Source organism: Larimichthys crocea, chromosome XVIII (assembly GCF_000972845.2).
Source record: "Larimichthys crocea isolate SSNF chromosome XVIII, L_crocea_2.0, whole genome shotgun sequence".
In the NCBI taxonomy this organism is placed as follows: domain Eukaryota; kingdom Metazoa; phylum Chordata; class Actinopteri; family Sciaenidae; genus Larimichthys; species Larimichthys crocea.
The window spans coordinates 8,352,830-8,371,109 of NC_040028.1; the positions used below are offsets into that span (position 1 = coordinate 8,352,830).

General features: G+C 39.8%; 4 protein-coding genes across 4 annotated transcripts; all 4 read right to left on the reverse strand.

Moving 5' to 3' along the window:
* Positions 1 to 689: 689 nt before the first annotated feature.
* Positions 690 to 1,723, reverse strand: LOC113748223 (olfactory receptor 4Q2). The gene has a single exon (XM_027291222.1). It carries the CDS (start codon positions 1,624 to 1,626, stop codon positions 700 to 702), a length of 927 nt encoding a protein of 308 aa, XP_027147023.1. The 5' UTR covers positions 1,627 to 1,723; the 3' UTR covers positions 690 to 699.
* Positions 1,724 to 8,275: 6,552 nt separating this feature from the next.
* LOC104938813 (olfactory receptor 10A7-like) lies at positions 8,276 to 9,217 on the reverse strand. Its single transcript, XM_019277543.1, has one exon. It carries the CDS (start codon positions 9,215 to 9,217, stop codon positions 8,276 to 8,278), a length of 942 nt encoding a protein of 313 aa, XP_019133088.1.
* A 3,088-nt stretch (positions 9,218 to 12,305) lies between these two features.
* On the reverse strand, positions 12,306 to 13,226 carry LOC104938814 (olfactory receptor 10A3-like). Its single transcript, XM_010755267.2, has one exon. The coding sequence runs from the start codon at positions 13,224 to 13,226 to the stop codon at positions 12,306 to 12,308; it is 921 nt and encodes a 306-aa protein (XP_010753569.1).
* A 3,398-nt stretch (positions 13,227 to 16,624) lies between these two features.
* On the reverse strand, positions 16,625 to 17,572 carry LOC104938816 (olfactory receptor 6N1-like). The gene has a single exon (XM_010755268.3). The coding sequence runs from the start codon at positions 17,570 to 17,572 to the stop codon at positions 16,625 to 16,627; it is 948 nt and encodes a 315-aa protein (XP_010753570.2).
* Between the last annotated feature and the right edge of the window lie 708 nt (positions 17,573 to 18,280).

The window sequence follows — 18,280 nt, forward strand, 5'->3', positions numbered from 1 at the left end:
CTTCACTCTCAATCATTCATTTTGTCAATAAATCATTTAAACATATCTTGTTAATGGTGTGGTCCATGCTAGTGAAAAAGTTCTTAAACAGTGTGAGTGCTTACAGGATTGACATGGACTCTTAACTGAAAATATAATATATTATACCTTGTTTTTTAGATTAACATGGGGAATTTGAGTTTGAGTTTTCACCTGTTGGGTTTGCTGTAACTGGTCAGTGGGGATTTGAAGCAGCAGAGCAACAGCTTGAGTTAGTGAATAAATGAAATCTCTGTGATGTCATCCATTGAAGGGTATCTCACTTTCATTCATTCTTTCAATACCCCCACAACACATGACAAATAAGTTTCGAGGCATAGTTATATGAAACTCATACATTTTATGATCAAGTACAGATTTATTTTATAAGACAATAGATGGTTTAAAACATATTAAATGTCATGTGATTGGAGACACATTTAAAACACAATTGTTCCATACATTTACAATAGTAAGCCTGATTTCCATTCAACGTACTGTTCCCTCTAAATTACTTTCATTCTGTCAGTGCTGTGTTGGCACTTTTCTACTGTACAGCCTGAATTGGTGGTCATGTATAAATGTCATATTGTCTACTGATTAATAACAATGTTAGATTTAATGTATTTCTCCCAAATTGCATACATGTGCAAATATATATTTCTTTTTTCTGACTTTTGTCTAAGAATGAAACTTACAATTCAGAAAACTTTGAATTCGATTTCTTATTTTGGTCAATTTAAAACCATAGATTAGAGGGTTGATAGTAGGAGGAATAAGGATAAATTCCATCGCCATAAAATTTTTAACACTTTGTGATAATGTTTGTGAGCCAAATCGCATGTACAACAAATCAAAAAGCAAAGTTACAACAACAACTATTAAGGAGATTAAATGTGGGAGACATGTTTGCATAAATTTACTCCTGCCCTCTTTAGATGTTCGGCATGTTCTGATCAGATATATATAAGACCAAACAACAAAGATAACATGCCCAAAATAAAATGTATAATTAAAAGCTGGAATGATAATTTTTGCTATTGAGGCAGAGCAAGCTAGATTACCGATTAACGTATTTACACAGTAGATCTTCGGTATGTGTGAGCCACATAACTTTGATATTAATGTTGTTATTGAGCTCAGGAACATCAAATAAAAGGGTATAAGCCAAGCAAAAAATACAAACAAACAAACCCTTTGTTTAGTCATCACAGAGTGGTATACCAGAGGTCGACATATAGCCACATATCTGTCAAAAGCCATCAATGCCAGAAGGGAGAAATCAGCACAAGCAGAAGAATGTAACACAAAACCCTGCAGAAAGCACCCAGCATAAGAGATGACATGAGTGGTAGACAGTAGATCAATGAGAAATTTGGGGTAAAAGCCTGCTGTCCCATAAAGTCCATTAATGCACAGATTACAGAGGAAGATGTACATGGGTTCATGAAGGCCTTTGTCCATAATGATCGTCACAATAATGGTCAAATTTACCAACCAAATCACACAGTAACACAGTAAAGTGAGAGCAAAGAGAGTACCTCTGTAGTTTGCCATACCATTTAATCCTGACAGAGTAAACATAGTAATTACTGAATTATTGTCCATCACAACGTTTTATGGTTTATCATATACTGCACACATAAGAAATTGCATTTGTACAACCTGATTTGTGGGTGGAAACAAATGGGCATGCTGTCCTGTGTCTACTCATCCCTAACCTGATGTGTTAGCGTTTAAATTATTTCTCAGCAGTAACACTCCATTACATTGCTCACATGGGACTTCTAACTTCTAATCCGTGATGTTGCTGTTGCTTGGATACTCAAAGTATCAGTGTGTAGAACTAAGTGGCATCTAATGCCTCTCCCTCCACATTTAAATATTTAGAAGCACATAAACTAGGAAAATGACCAAATCTGATTTGCAAAACGCCTCTAAAACGTTCCCGGCAGGGTTTGAAGTCATGTGGAAAACAGACCAAAACAGTGTTGCGTCTTTGTTCCAATGTCATGTCTTCAACAATAGGATGAGCTAATTTAGCAATGTATCACTACATGTTTAAATGTAAATACATTATACACTTATTTTATTTTTCTGTTTCCAGTATAGCTGAGGATAAAATATCCAGGTTCACAAAAAAAGTGAGCCGTACGTCCTTTTCGCGTGTCATTCTAAGTTAGAAAGTTCAAGGACCTAGCAAGCCGCTAGGGCAATTACAGTTTTTAGCACTTCCGCATTGGCTTCATTACCCAGCCACGTTAGTAGCCAATTGTGTTTACTACATACTGTATCCACCGGCTTGAACTCATGTTGTATTCTTTCATCATGTCCTCTTTGTCTGTGTTTTCTTTGATTTGCTGCACATTGCAACCACCTCATTGCACAATAAAAAGCAAAAAAAAAACGTTGTTCAAAAACGTAAATGTTCATCCAAGCATTTTTTTTAAAGTCCCTGCCCTTTTCCAAGCAACTTCCCACATGCTTCTGTGTAACCAACGCTGTCAGGTTGATCTGATTATCCTTTTTGCTTTAACATCATTCTAGTAGTGAGGTTGTCCTCTTGTACTGAATATCAGCACTGTGATTAACTAGCCCAGCCACTTCGTCCAGCTCTTCCAGGTGGACCCCAAGGCGTTCCCAGGCCAGTCGAGAGACATAGTCCCTCCATCGTGTCCTGGGTCTTCCCCGAGGCCGCTTCCCGGAGGTACTTGCCCGGAACACCTCACCAGGGAGGCGTCCAGGAGGCATCCTCACTAGATGCCCGAGCCACCTCAGCTGGTTCCTCTCGATGCGGAGGAGCAGCGGTTCTACTCTGGGCTCCTCGCGGATGGCCGAGCTTCTCACCCTATCTCTAAGGGAGAGCCCAGCCACCCAGCGAAGGAAGCTCATTGCGGCCACTTGTATTCGTGATTCTTTCGGTCACTACCCAAATCTCATGACCATAGGTGAGGGTAGGAACGTAGATCGACTGGTAAATCGAGAGCTTCGCCTTTCGGCTCAGCTCCTTCTTCACCACAACGGACTGGTGCAGAGTCCCCATCACTGCAGAAGCTGCATCAATTACCCACTCCATCCTTCCCTCACTCGTGAACAAGACCCCGAGATACTCCTCCACTTGAGGCAGGATCTCATCCCTGACCCAGAGGTTGCACTCCACCCTTTTCCGGCTGAGGACCATGGCCTCGGATTTGGAGGTGCTGATTCTCATCCCAGCCGCTTCACACTTGGCTGCGAACCGTTCCAGGGAGAGCTGAAGGTCATGCTCCGATGAAGCCAACAGGACCAGATCATCCGCATAAAGCAGCATACAATCCTGAGGCCACCGAACCACAACCCCTCAACACCCTGGCTGCCTCTAGAAATTCTGTCCATAAAGGTTATGAACAGAACTGGTGACAAAGGTGCACCCTCCAGGACCACGCTAAGGGTTTAGAGCTTGTCCACAGTTCCATGACCAGGACGAAAACCACACTGCTCCTCTTGAATCCGAGGTTTGACAATCTTGCTGACCCTCCTCTCCAGGACCCCCGAAAAGACCTTCCCGGAGAGGCTGAAGAGTGTGATCCCCCTATAGTTGGAGCACACCCTCCGGTCCCCCTTTTTGAAGAGGGGAACCCCCACCCCGGTCTGCCAGTCCAGAGGCACTGCCCCCGATGTTCACACAATGTTGCAGAGACATGTCAACCAAGACAGCTCCACAACATCCAGTGCCTTTAGGAACTCCAGGCGGACCTCATCCAACCCCGGGGCCTTCCCACCGAGGAGCTTTTTGACTACCTCTGCAATCTCAGCCCCAGAGATAGGCGAGACCACCACGGGGTCCCCAGACTCTGCCTCCTCAGTGGAAGACATGCTGGTGGGAGTGAGGAGGTCTTGAAGTATTTCCTCCTCCTCCCACGCCTGAGTTTTTGCCTCCGCAACCGCTGAGGTCACGCTCCGCTTGGCACGTCAATACCCGTCAGCTGCTTCAGGAGTCCCACAGGCCATAAAGGTTCTGTAGGACTCCTTCTTTAGCTTGACGGCATCCCTCACCGCCGGTGTCCACCAGCGGGTTCGGGGGCCGCTGCCACGACAGGCACCGACCACCTTGCAGCCACAGCTCCGAGGTCTCCCAGAGGTGCGAGTTGAAACTCCTTCTGACCGGAGATTCCGCCAGACGTTCCCAGCAAACCCGCACAGAACGTTTGGGCCTCCCATCCTCCCTTTAGCATTGGAGCCAACTCACCACCAGGTGGTGATCAGTTGACACCTCCGCCCCTCTCTTCACCCGAGTGTCCAAAACATGTGGCCGCAAGTCCGACGATACAACCACAAAGTCGATCATCGAACTGCGGCCAAGGGCGTCCTGGTGTTAAGTGCACATATCAACAACCTTATGTTTAAACATGGTGTTCGTTATGGACAATCCATGACGAGCACAGAAGTCCAATAACAGAACACCGCTCGGGTTCAGATCAGGGGGGTCGTTCCTCCCAATCATGCCCCCCCAGGCCTCACTGTCACTGCCCACGTGAGAATTGAAGAATTGAAGTGCCCCAGGAGGACGAGGGAGTCCCCAGAGGGAGCGCTCTCCAGCACCCTCTCTAAAGACTCCAAAAAGGGTGGGTACTCCAAACTGCTATTCGGTGCATAGGCACAGACGACAGTCAGGACCCGTCCCCCCACCCGAAGGTGAAGGGAGGCTACCCTTTCGTCCACCGGGGTGAATCCAGGCGCCAAGCCGGGGGGAAACAAGCATTCCCACCCCCGCTCTGCGCCTCTCACCAGGGGCAACTCCAGAGTGGTAGAGCGTCCAACCCCTCTCAAGGAAACTGGTTCTGGAGCCCGTGCTGTGCGACGAAACAAGCCCGAGTATATCTAGCCGGTACCTCTCAACCTCACACACCAGCTCATGCTCCTTCCCCGCCAGAGAGGTGACATTCCACGTCCCCACAGCCAGCTTCTGCAGCCGGGGGTCGGACCGCCAGGGTCACCGCCTCCGACTGCCACCCGACTTTCTCCGCACACGCCCTCTGTGACCCCTCCCATGGTTGGTGGGCCCATGGGAAGGGGGGACCATGTCACCCTTTCGGGCTGTGCCCGGCCGGGCCCCATGGGTAAAGGCCCGGCCACCAGGCACTCGCCAACGAGCCCCTCCCGCAGGCCTGGCTCCAGGGGGGGGCATATATATGCATATTGATATTTTCATTTGTTTTTTCCTTGTTATGTTTATTTTATTTTCCTCTGATTGAATGTACACTTCATAATATGTATTAGCTGTCTGCTTGTAAACATTTTTATTGTATGTCTCTACCTCAGTGCACAGAAAAAGAAAAAAAAAAGAAAAAAAGTCACGGTACACGTAACAGACAATTTATAAAAAATTTTATTGCATTTTACAGAGCACATAACATGAAGATTTACTGATATCGTATATTGATCAATGTGTGTACTGTTGTATGTAAAAAGAGACTAAATTAAAGCTGCAAGCAGCGATGGTCGGGTCCTCGCACATGTGCGCACGTCGAAATGTGCGCACGTCAAAATGTGCATAATATTGGTCTTTATAATTTTGGACCTAATAACCACAAGAAGTTTCAGACAGCTCTGAGAAGGTGCTTCCTGCCGGTTGCTTCTTTGAATTAATTTTATGGATCGCCACGCCCACAGCGATTCCTCAAAATTCATCATTTTGATAACTTTTACTCAGGAAGTCTATGTAAACACACCTACCAAGTTTGAAGTGAATTGGATACAATCCCTAGTTCAAACATGACCCCATCTCAAACAGGGCGAAACACAGAAAATGGCGATTTTCATCCTTAAATATCTCACTTCGTGTTCATTGTAGCCCATTGGTCCAAGAGACTTGTAGGTCTTACCATGTTCTACAATTGGCCTGAGTTTTGTGACTCTGTGTCCAAAACTGTGGCGGGGCTGTTCGAAAGAAAAGTTCCAGGGGGCGCTATGGAGCATTTTTGCCAGACCCACCAAATTATATTATGCAGCCGAATTATGCATAACACTGGTCTTAACAACCATGTGAAGTTTCAGACAGCTCTGACAAAGTATATGATAGCCGCACACTTTTGCCCGAAAATCAGCCCAAAAGTCAATGGAGTCTTGTTTTTGTTTTTTTCGAAAAAAACTGCGTCGTCGAGTTTGACGCGCGGTCACGGCCACGCCCTCCGATGAAAAGTTGTGATTTTGATAACTTTTCATTGTTGAGGCCTTGAGAACACACACGGCAAGTTTCAAGCACATCGGATGAAATCCCTAGGAGGAGTTTGTTCAAATGCGACCCCTGGAAATGAGGCCAAAACCGGAAAAGTCCAAATTTGACAAAAATTGGACGCCGTAGGCTTGACTGTAGCCCGGGGCACCAAGAGACTTTTTTGTGCGTCTGGGCATGTTACATACTCCCACCAAGTTTCGTACACGTGGATGAAACCGTGGCGAGGGGCACCGCCAAAAACGCACACCTAGGTGGCACTGTCGAGGTATATGCGCACGTCCATGTGTGAGACCCCCAAAATGTGAAATTTTACAGCTGACATGGGGGGGGTAGGCAAATTTTCGTGAGTTTTTGGGGGGATATGGGCCGTGGAAAATGCGATTTACTGTTAAACGTCGTTCAGCGTTTGAAATCCAATAGGGCCTCGCCCCAGCGTGCTGTGCTCGGGCACTAATAAAAAAGACAAATACTAATTTATGCAGTATGATATAACCAAGGTCTTGTGTTTTCTAAACCAATCAAAACTGTTGTCATTTCAGATAAATTCATTTTCACAAGCATTTATTGGGGAATCTGCACTCCAAACCTGCACTGGGCAACCATACAGAAAAGATGTTGGTGTTCTCAGCAGGAACTCTTAGTGGGACCATATCTGCCTGCGCACCCACTGGAAATTCATGGGACTAAATATTTGGATGCAGCTAGTCTTTTTCACCTGCTTCTGGAAGTAAGGAACGACCACAATTCCTGATCAATCTGAATAACGTAACTGGTAGGAAAGAAACAACTTTGATGTGGATGGTGTAACAAGGTCATGCTTCTCCACAACTGGGGTTAATTATTATTAAGTAAATGACAGTTTAAGTTGAATAACTTTGGTATGCTAATTATTATTTATGATTTAGGTGAATTTAATTAAGTATGATGATACTTTACGTAACTGGTTTGAGATTCTAGTTAATTACTTTGGTTAAGAATCAAGAAACTAGGATAACGTTGAGGGAGAATATTTACTGTTATTTATTTATTTGGGACTAATGAATGTCTTTTCTGTTTCTTGAAGGTTATCAATCTATTCTATTCAATTCCATCATTTATTCATGCCTACTGAAATCATCAATCATTTATTCATGCCTACTGAAATCATCAAACCTAAACCCATCGTTAAAAAAATAAAAATGGAAAAATGTCCTTGATTAAGCATTTTTTAAGTTTGGACAGAGAACACACAGAACTTGACAACTACTGAGGTCCTGAAATATAGTGAAAATTAAATGACGTAAAATAAAATGCCAGGGCACCCTGGTGCCTCAACTGGTAATGTCCACCAGTGAACTCATGTGCTACATGTCATCCCCTATTTCTCTCCCTGCTTTCCTGTCTGTCTTCATCTGTCCTGTCTAATAAATGCAACAAAAATAAAATGAGATAAAATGCCAATATGTGTTATGTATGTGGAAAGTAAGTTATTTGAGGCCAAGAAAAAATTAACCTGTCATTGTAATAAGGGTAACATAAAATAAATAAATAAAATAAAATGTTGATGGTGAGGGAGGTAGTACAGATTTCTATTAATTATTACTTTATCATTTTAATTTTTTTTACAAGATTTATTTATTTATTGTTTATACAAGCATAGCCAGTATCATAACATTATACTTACTATAATGTCAAGCCGGAAAAATCAATACAAAAATGTTCACATCAGAGGATCTGATATTTTTTATGTACGGAAAATGTAAAATATTGTGTTCAATTTATCATATTGTCATTTAATCTAGTCCCTGGTGAAGTAACACAACGGAGTCTGCATTTTGGGAATTTATTTCATTATATATATATATATTTTGGAAACATTAAATATGTGTCCATAATGTTGTCACAGTTCGATTATTTGGGAAACGTGTAACAGTTAAATTTCCTTTATCATGAGAGTTCATCTTTTGAATTTTTTTCATTGCATTAACACACTATATACAACTTCTATAGACTACTCTCATAATCGGTGTTGTTATAAAACATACAATATACTGTGATATATCATTTTTGATTAGTTATTTCATACCATGATAATGTTCTTGAAATGTGCTTTCTAATTTCTGGTAGCTTCAGTCCGTACACAAGAGGATTGAGAGCTGGAGGAATGACAACAAACTCCAGTGCCAGGGTGACAGCCAGAAAAGGATTTATCTTTTCAATGTCATAACGGCTCAAGGCAATATCACAAAACCCTGTGGTGGAATAGATCACAAATGAAATAATGTGCGGCAGACAGCTCTGAAATACTTTCCCTTTGAATTCTGCTGAGCTTCTCCAGCAAATTATTAAAATTCGCAGATAGGTGTACAGGACATAAAAAAGGGGAAAGAAAACTGTAGCTATGGTCAAAATCAAACCATAAATATTGTTTACATCAGTGGTAACACATGACAGTTTAACAATATTCCAGTTGGCACAAAATATCTTTTGTATCTCGTTACCACACAGAGGAAGCCTGGCAGATAAAGAAATTAATATTAAAATACCAAAGGCTGGAAAAAGCCAAGCTGCTGTGGCCAACTTAATAACCTTTTTAGAGTTCATCCTTCTGTAATAGTGCAAAGCATGACACACAGCAACATATCTATCATATGCAATTATGCCAAGAATGGTCATCTCATAGGAAGCATATGTGTAAATAATATAGATCTGAGTGAAACAAGCAGGACGTGAGATTAAATGAACATCAGAAAGAAGGTCCATGAGAAATCTGGGGAAGAAACCAGTCGAACCGTACAGAGAGTTGATGGATAAAAGCGCAATAAAAATATACATGGGCTCATGAAGTGCTCTTTCACGAGATATCACTAGAATTATGATGAGATTAGCAAAGATAATAAAGCTGTAGAGCAGGAGGCAAAAAACAAATGCAAGATAGCGGTAATGTCCAATATTCACAAACATGGTGAGGTTGAAGTGAGAGGAAACAGTGATGTTTTCCATTCCGCAATCATTCAATTAATCAGCCACTTGTCTTCATTGTTGAATAAAGAGAGAAAATCAGATTATCTGCGCAAAAAGAAATTTAAGATACAGGCATGGTCATACCTGATAGTGGTTTATACTTACTAGGTGTGAATCGTGCTCAGGTGTGGTGTACATTTTGCTCTTTAGATCTATGGACACACCACAAGTGACGGTGATGGGAGGAGTTTTCGAGTCTTTTATGTTGTCTGACTTGACTCGGCGCGAAACTGTTTAAGCCAATCAGACGTGAACAAATCTTTTTTTTTTAAAAACAATTCTGCCTTTCTTTCGCGTCTGGAGTCAAATAACACAGAAATTGTATGGAATACATTAAACTTGCATGAAGTTGATACAAATCTTCACCTCATGTTCATTTTAAACATGACTTGTGTTCTTTTTTTACAATCATTGTTCAGAAAGTAATACTTTTGTGTCACATCTGCAGGTGCATAACACCAGCAGTTATGTCCAGCCATGCAATATCTGACAATCCTAGCAGGAATATATAAATAATACATTATTAAAAAAAAAAGCTACAGGCTACATCACTGTCATAAGTTACAAATCACACAGGTTTCTCATCGGTTGTCTTTTTATACTTGGCTTTTGCAAAGAAGGTATATGAGTGCTTATAGGCATCAGGAGGAGCCCCCTAAACCTGCACCCCCTCAACTTGTTCAATAATACTGCCTGCTGTGGAAACATTCAGGTTTTCAGAATCCACAATCTCCCAGGACACCAGCATCAAGAAGGCCCAGTAGAGGTTGTAGTTCCTGCGCCAGCTCAGGAAGCTCAACACCGCCATTAATAAGTCTGTTCTCTGCTCATCGATCAGAGAATTTGCCATGCAGTCAGTAAACATCACTGCAGATTCATCAAACCCCGGACACAACCTGTCCAACAACTACAGAGCACTGTTCATTGGCAACAAATAAACACAAAAGCATTTTATTCCCACAGGTCATTCCCACAATACTGTGATGAACAGTAGGGCTGCCACAAACGATTATTTTGATAGTCGACTAATCACCGATTATTTTTTCGATTAGTCAACTAATCGTGGCAGCCCTAATGAACAGTGTCAGGAACAATCCACTGTATCTGTAAATTATGTATTCTCACTGTTTAAACTCAGTTTTCATCCATCCCACACCAGATTTTTGAGGTTAATCTGCCCAAAACTCCTGTCATCTGAGCCAGTTCACCACTGAGATGCTGAGATTGGTCAGTCTGTTGCGAGCTTGTGACATTACATTCAGTTAAGAACAAAAGACTGATTTAGTCCTTTAGTTTTTTTAAACTAGAAATCATAGAGCATAGAGTTAAGGGGAACCGTGGAGTCTGTGGGTAACCATTACCACAACTAGGGCTTTGCAATAAGATGGTATAAGTTGTGTGATAAATGTGCAGTCGATTCATAACCTCCATTTGGTGACTGTGTGTCTGCTCAGTTTCTTCTCATCCTGACTTTTATTTTTTACCTTGATTCTCCACAGTCTGGATTAGTTCTGGCATTGCTTTTGTCCACAAAGATGTGAGTTATAATAGTAAAATGAGCATAAGTTAATGAAGAAAATGTTTGGTGGTTACTAAGTTCAATTGTTGTTCAGGCCTTTTTAATCTAATACTCAAGTGGTGATGCCAGTCATTATTATTGAATGATTTAATGTGCCAAACATAGGTGGAAAAAGCAACAAAGCCCTCTGGGACTTCGTCATGTGAGGAAGCTGAGCTGAGATACACGCTAGAAAAACCTTTTCACTGTAAATGCTTCACAACTTTATGTATGCTGGTGAACTTTTTATTTTTTTATTTTACCCCTGTCCTTCAGACAGTTTGAGCCAGACACTGGTGGCAACATTTTGTTTCAACACACAAATTATCGTTTTATAATTTTATTTATTTATTTTTTTCTTACAAAAGACAAAATGTACTTATTGAACTGCAAACTGGTGTTCACAGAATAAGAGGGGCAATGATGAGTCGTACTGGATCACCCCAAAGAGGTTTATATTTTATTTGTTAGTTTATAAAACCAAAACAATCAACTCCTTCAATCAAAATAATTTTCTTTTAACTTGACACAGCTCTCACAAAATATTGATTTAAAAATGATTGCCAAGTGCTTTCTCCGGTGGGAATTGTGAGTCTCTGTAAATAATATTATAAAAGTACAGTCTTTTAGATTTTATATATTATTATTATTATAAATTTATATAATATGTAAATTAGAAATTTAAAATGTATATGTCTATTTAGTTTGTCTGTTCTGGGATACTGTAGAAACATGGTGTTTCAACATTGTGATTATACATGCATGAAAACATCGCTATGAATGTTATATTCCATGTCGCCTTATACTGAAAATAAAGGCCCCAAATCTAACACACTGCACCTTTAAGTCAATAATAGAGATGATTCAAAAGAAAATGGATTTATTTCCTCGAGATTATACTAGCTGGAAGCAATATCACAAAATCCTGAATAAATAGAATAAATCCCATGAAAATGTGGCAAAAGGCTCTGAAATACTTTTCCTTTGAACTCTGCTACAACTGGCAGTTAGGTATACAGAACATAAAAAGGAAAAAAGGGGATGAGAGCTGTAATTAAAGACAACAGCAAACAAAAAATATTTGATATTTGATATTTGATCATTTCACCACATTCCAGTTGGCCCAAAGTATTGTTTTGTATGTCATTGATAAAGAAAGAAAGCCAGGCGGACAAATAAATGCACGCTGTAAATAAAAAGGAGGACAAAACCGAGCAAGTGCTGCCAATTTCAAAACTACTTTATAGTTATTTATTATGTGATAGTGTGAAACTAACAACAACACCATGTAACATAATGCTGAGGATGGTCAGCTCAGATAAAAATAAATGCATAACATAAACAACATGGATCTGAGTGAAACCAGCTGGGCGTGAGATTACACAAGTATCATTTTACAATTAGTTCTGATTCAAAGTGTAAGGAAGTTGATCACACCTTTCTTTTATTTGTGGGTTCTGTTGATTTGTTTATATACAACAAACCATATTTACATAATCAGTAAAGGTATTATTTTAAAAATGTCTTCACAATGTGTCTTCTAATTTCTGGTAATTTCAGTCCATATATGAGAGGATTCAGAAAAGGAGGAATGACAACAAATTCTAGTGACAAAATTAATGCCACAAACGGATTGATCTCATCGAGATTTTGTCTGCCCAGGGCAGTATCACTACATGATGTAATGGAATAAACCACAAATGAAATAACATGTGGAAGACAACTCTGTAACACTTTTGCTCTGACCTCTGATGACATTTTCCAACAAGCGATCACAATTCTCAGATAAGTGTAAAGGATAAAAACAAAGGGAAGAAAGCCTACAATTACAGCCCCAAGCATAGTACCAGTATTGTTAAAAGCGAAGGTGTTACATGACAATTTTACAATATTCCAGCTGGCACAGTAGGCCTTCTGGATGTTGTTACCGCATAGAGGGAGACTGATAGTGATATTAATAACTATTGTGAGGCTACAGGTTGGACATACCCAAGCAAAAAAAGCCAATTTATAGACAGCTTTAGAGTTCATCCTTCTGTGATAGTGTAAAGCATGACAAACAGCAATATATCTATCATACGCCATAATGCTCAGGATAGTCACTTCATATGAAGCATACGTATAAATAACAAAGATCTGCGTGAAACAAGCAGGATGTGAGATTAAATGAATATCAGACAGAAGGTCCATGAGGAATCTGGGGAAGAAACCGGTTGAACCGTACAGAGCATTGGCAGATAAAATTGCAATAAAAATATACATGGGCTCATGAAGTGTACTCTCTCTTAATATTATCCACATCATGGCAAGATTTGCAGACATAATAAAGCTGTAGAGCAGGAGGCAAAAGACAAAGGCAAGGTAACGGTAGTGTCCAATATTCATGAACACTGTGAGGTTGAAGTAAAAAGAGACAGTGCTGTTTTCCATCCTGTTAATCAATGAGTCACTGTGTCTGTTTGTTGTACAGCCTATTAGCAATGAGAAATTAGCAGTCTTGACATGCGTACACACATGAACTACAGCTGTGGGCTCTGAGAGTAGTTTCATTGTCTTTTATTTTGTCCTGATAGCTTTTCTGATGTTAGACAAATATTTAACCTCTGGAGAATTAGAACATTTTCCTAAAGTATGTTGTTATGGAGGTCACGTGTGGGCCTTGCAGTCCTCAGTATTAGTTTGGCTTTGGTTGGGAACAGCAGGTGCCAGTCTATCTCAACACTGTGATGGCCAGGGTCGAAGAGACCTATTGCTGCCTTCCTAGACATAATAGATAGCTTGCCGTTGACGTTCCAATCTGCGTAAACAGACATCTGTGCCTCTCTTTGACTAATTCTGGGCACATGGTATTTGTGTGTTATCTTGGGGTTTAAAGTTTATCCACCAGGATGAGTTGGGCAGAATGTTAGACTGACTCAGGCACTTCTGATGAACTTTGAGAGTGTCTCTAATTCTCCTTGGCCAAGCGTCAATAAATAATACAGCATAAAGCATCAGAGGCTCCTGAACACTTTCTTCCCTCCTGACCTCACCATTGACCTTTGACTTCAGCAATTTCTCCACAACATATGTTATGATGAGACATTTGTTTTTGGCTTCATAAGTGACACAGCTCTAATAATGGCAATGTTGACGATTATTATATATTATTTTATTGGTATTTGGTAAAACTTTATATGAAGACATATAATGTATTATGGGAGCTTTATGGCCACACTCATAAACACACCTACTGCTTTCTAATGCAACTATATGAACAGTCATAAAACATTATACATGTGAATTATAATGAACTTCAAGTGTCTCGTGGATGCTCATGACTAGTTATAAACTACATGTTGACTGTTGGGGGCTAAAATACATTATACCTACACACACCTCAATCAACTCATAGTGTGCTATAACAGTTAATGCAGAGTGATATGTTTCCTTTAAGAATTAATGTATAATATGTATAAATTATATATTCAAATCAAAAAGACAAAATAGTAATGGTCCACGAGTAATTGTCTGTTTTATGCATCTAAATAAAAAAAAACACTTAACATTGGGGAATATAATTTAAGTGTGATGTGACCTGATTACACAAGATACATTTGCCTGCATTGTTATGGAGGTAAAATCAACGGTCAAGCTGGATGCTGAAATGTCAGAACAAACTGTGAACAAAGTTAGATTGTTTAATACGTTTTCATGGTATTGTGAAGTTTAAGATCTAATGATGAGTGAGGTGCAATCACATTTTATGGGATGAAAATGTTTCATATTTTTAGTGGATAATCTGGTGAAGTACACTTGAATATAATGCAACCCAAAACGTCTGAAATAAAGAAACTTGATTTTTGGTAGTTTATGGCGGCATTGCTCTGATTAATTGATCATACACATGAGTTCTGTTCCACATAATTGTTATCGAGATTGCACTTATTACCCAGATAGATGACAACTGATCGTGAGAAAAAAAACAGCTGAATAAACTGCTCTGTATTAAGGTAAAATAAATTGATTGATTTAATGAGTTTGTTTCTGGTTTCAGTGGCTGGCTAAAGAGGCTGTTTGTCTGAGTTAGTGCCTGGCCTTGCTCTCCAGAGGGGTGGTGTTGTTTTTTTAATTGCTCTCAGAGGAGAGTGGAGCTAATGACCTGTTGACCACTTCTACCATAATTACTGCATGTGCTCTATGTAACTCTTTAAAAACAACAGCTACATTATCCCCTCTGAGGTATTCATTATTTAAGTGAACCTGTTTGACAGCTTTTGGGGTCAATAGGTAAATAGGTAAAGCTACATTGACCACCGGATCATAATTAGGTGGCTGTAGTAAGCGCTGTTCCCAGAAGCCTGTTGTTTTCCACACGGGGCCCACCAGGGACTTGACAGTAATGATGCCCTTTACAGCAGCCTTTCATCAGCTATAGGACAGATATACACGTCAGTCTGGAGATCTGTAATTACATCACTCGTATTACATCATTATGATTGTACATTTTTGTCCATTCATCCCTCTGAGACTTAAAGTACACAGACACAAATCAAAACAATACTTGTAATCAGTTTTAGGATGAACACATTATGACCCCTAAAACTCAAAGATCACCGCAGAGATTTATTTTTTTTCCCCTTTTTGAGCTTTATTTGACAGAGACAGCTGAAGAGTGACAGGAATGTGGGGAGAGAGAGATGGGGAATGACATGCGGGAAAGAGCCACATGTCAGATTCAAACCCTGGGCCACCGCGGCAAGGACTGAGCCTTTGTACATGGGGCAGATGCTCTACCAACTGAGCTAAATGACACCCCACAAATTGGCTTTATTAATATTGAATTCATAAACCTGGCTACTGTGTAGTGGAAGCACATTTTGTTTATTTTTATATATATTTATATGCTTCTGCGTCCATGAGTGAATAGGCTACATAATAGAATTGTTTCCCCTTTCCACAATCTGAAGTCTGCACCGTGTTTTATTTTGAAAATTGACCAGGTTCTGTTCTGTGCTGTTTCTGGGTCTGACTTGTAGTCAGCTCAATCTGTTTCTGTGATGCTTTGCATCTGTCAAAAAACGATAAGATGTGTATTCTCTGTGTCCTCTGAGTGGTAGACGCTTCTAAAACGTCTATAAATTATTCTATAAATTTTCTCAATATGACATTTGGGACACGGTTGAAGCACCTTGCCATACATTTTACAAATAAAGTACAATACAAATTAAGTCTCTTTAAAGACTCTGGGTATGACAGTCTCTCCGTAGCTCTATGAGCCCATGCTTCATGTGTTTGAATGAAAGAGAGAAGAGAAGAGAGAGATTACCAAAGAAAGAAGGTTTTGGGGAGAGGGAGTGAACGTATAAGGTGTGTTTAAGTAGATGTGAAATGGGAATGGGGTCCTTCCTGAACCTAGTTATAAAACTTTTAATTAAATTTCAACTCTATTTCATTTAGTTTGTTAACATATCAAACTGACATCATCTTAGAAATCTCCCATGGCCTGTTTGCTTACATTCTTATTGACAGTCTTAAAACAATTATGGTCACAGGCATTGATTTCATTATTAAGGTCACTTTTCACAAGTAAGCCATGTAAAAATGAAAGCAAATTGACTGAATTGCTGTGATATACTATTGATAACACAGAGATGAACAGAATTTAATATACCGGCAACACTATAATAGTTCTCACCTATTATAAGCTTTGTGCATTTAATGCCTGAAACCTTCTTATTTGACCACTTAATGTACAGCATGGAATGTATAGAAACTGCTTATTTACTGTGTATACTGACCTCAGACAATTTGGTGTGTTTAACATAACAGTACGCTAATCTTATAAATCAAACCTTCAGCTTCAACTTCAATCTCTGACCTGCCATCACACACAAAGCCACCACTCTATATCTAATTTTAGTGAGGATCAGTCCATAAATAATGGGGTTTAGAACCGGGGGAAAAATGAGAAACTGTACGGCCATGAAGTTCTTTACATTTTGTGACACAGATGCTGATCCATATCTCGAGTACATTGTGTCAAAAAGCAAAGCAGCTGTCACATTAAGCAAACATAACAAATGTGGCACACACGTCTGTGTAAACTTTTTCCTGCCCTCTTTTGACTTTAGAGCTGACTTTACAAGCTGCCCATAGGAACACACAATGAAGAGAACATGGGCACAATAGAAAGAAATAACAATCAATCCAAAAACGTTGTTTGCTTTCGATGAACCACAAGCAAGTTTAACAATTGACCAGTTCTCACAGTAGAGTTTCTGTATTTGGGAGCCACATAATTTCAGATTGGATGTCAAACTTATAACTACAACCTCACAGAGCAGAGGTACAAGCCAGGCCAAACTGATCAACACAGCAATAGTTTGTACAGACATTACTGAGTGATACTCCAGGGGTCGACATATAGCCACATATCTGTCATAGGCCATGACAGCTAAAATAGAGAAATCAATTGTTGCATAAGAGTATATGACAAAGACCTGCAACAGACAGTTCACGTATGATATTATCTGAATTTTAGACAGAAGATCAAAAGCAAATTTAGGATAAAAAGCTGCAGTACCATAAAGTCCATTGATGCACAAGTTACATATAAAAATGTACATAGGTTCATGTAAGTTGTGATCCAGTATTATAGTTAAAATGAGAGACACATTTACCACTATAATTACACAATAACACAATAAAGTGAGAGAGAACAGAGTCATTCTGTAGCTGACTGTCGCATTGAAGCCAGACAGTGAAAATACAATTATACTAGATATATTGCTCATTTTGCAGTCTTCCTTTAAAACCAACCACCTGCCATAAACTGTATTTACAAGACATGATGCATTGCTGTGAAGAAGTTCAAATGTTCATTGTTAGCCAGGTATATGTCCCATATATCATATGTTAACCACTGTAGGTTGGCCAGTGAGTTTATGTTGTTCATTTGGGACTCATTTGGGAATTTGTGACTTAAACTCCCCTTCCTCTGCTGCAGGTTTTTTGTTTGGCTGGCAAAGAAATATGATAAGGTGAAGAAGAAAAAAATGATTATCTTGAATAAAATATCTGCCATTGAACTCTAATCCCTTTTCTCCATCTCTCATCCCTCCTACAGCACATCATCTGGGTTCACCCTTATCCATAACATGCACTAAAACTTAAATTACTCCTTTTTAGTGAATGCTTTATAATTCACTATGAATGTCATAATAGACATGTTGTGCTCAAAACTTCTTGTATGTGTCAGTTATGCCGAATTGTGTGGCCTCTACACAACAGTGTAGTTAGGACTCTAAGGAGTGTTTTGTTTGTCTGTTCAACTAACTGTGGTAGAAGTTGCTATACCAGGTACAAAACCTTCTCTACTGAGAATACAATGATGGTTATATCAAGGTAATTAATACCAAAACATTTTTGGAATAATTGGAAATGAGTGACTGCCTGGAACTGCTGGGAAAATTTGCATGCCCTCCAAGTGCCAGTAGAGACAC

Excerpts from the sequence above, each read along its gene's own strand:
- LOC113748223 (XM_027291222.1), bottom strand. The coding sequence starts at position 1,626 with ATGGACAATAATTCAGTAATTACTATGTTTACTCTGTCAGGATTAAAT.
- LOC104938813 (XM_019277543.1), bottom strand. The coding sequence starts at position 9,217 with ATGGAAAACATCACTGTTTCCTCTCACTTCAACCTCACCATGTTTGTG.
- LOC104938814 (XM_010755267.2), bottom strand. The coding sequence starts at position 13,226 with ATGGAAAACAGCACTGTCTCTTTTTACTTCAACCTCACAGTGTTCATG.
- LOC104938816 (XM_010755268.3), bottom strand. The coding sequence starts at position 17,572 with ATGAGCAATATATCTAGTATAATTGTATTTTCACTGTCTGGCTTCAAT.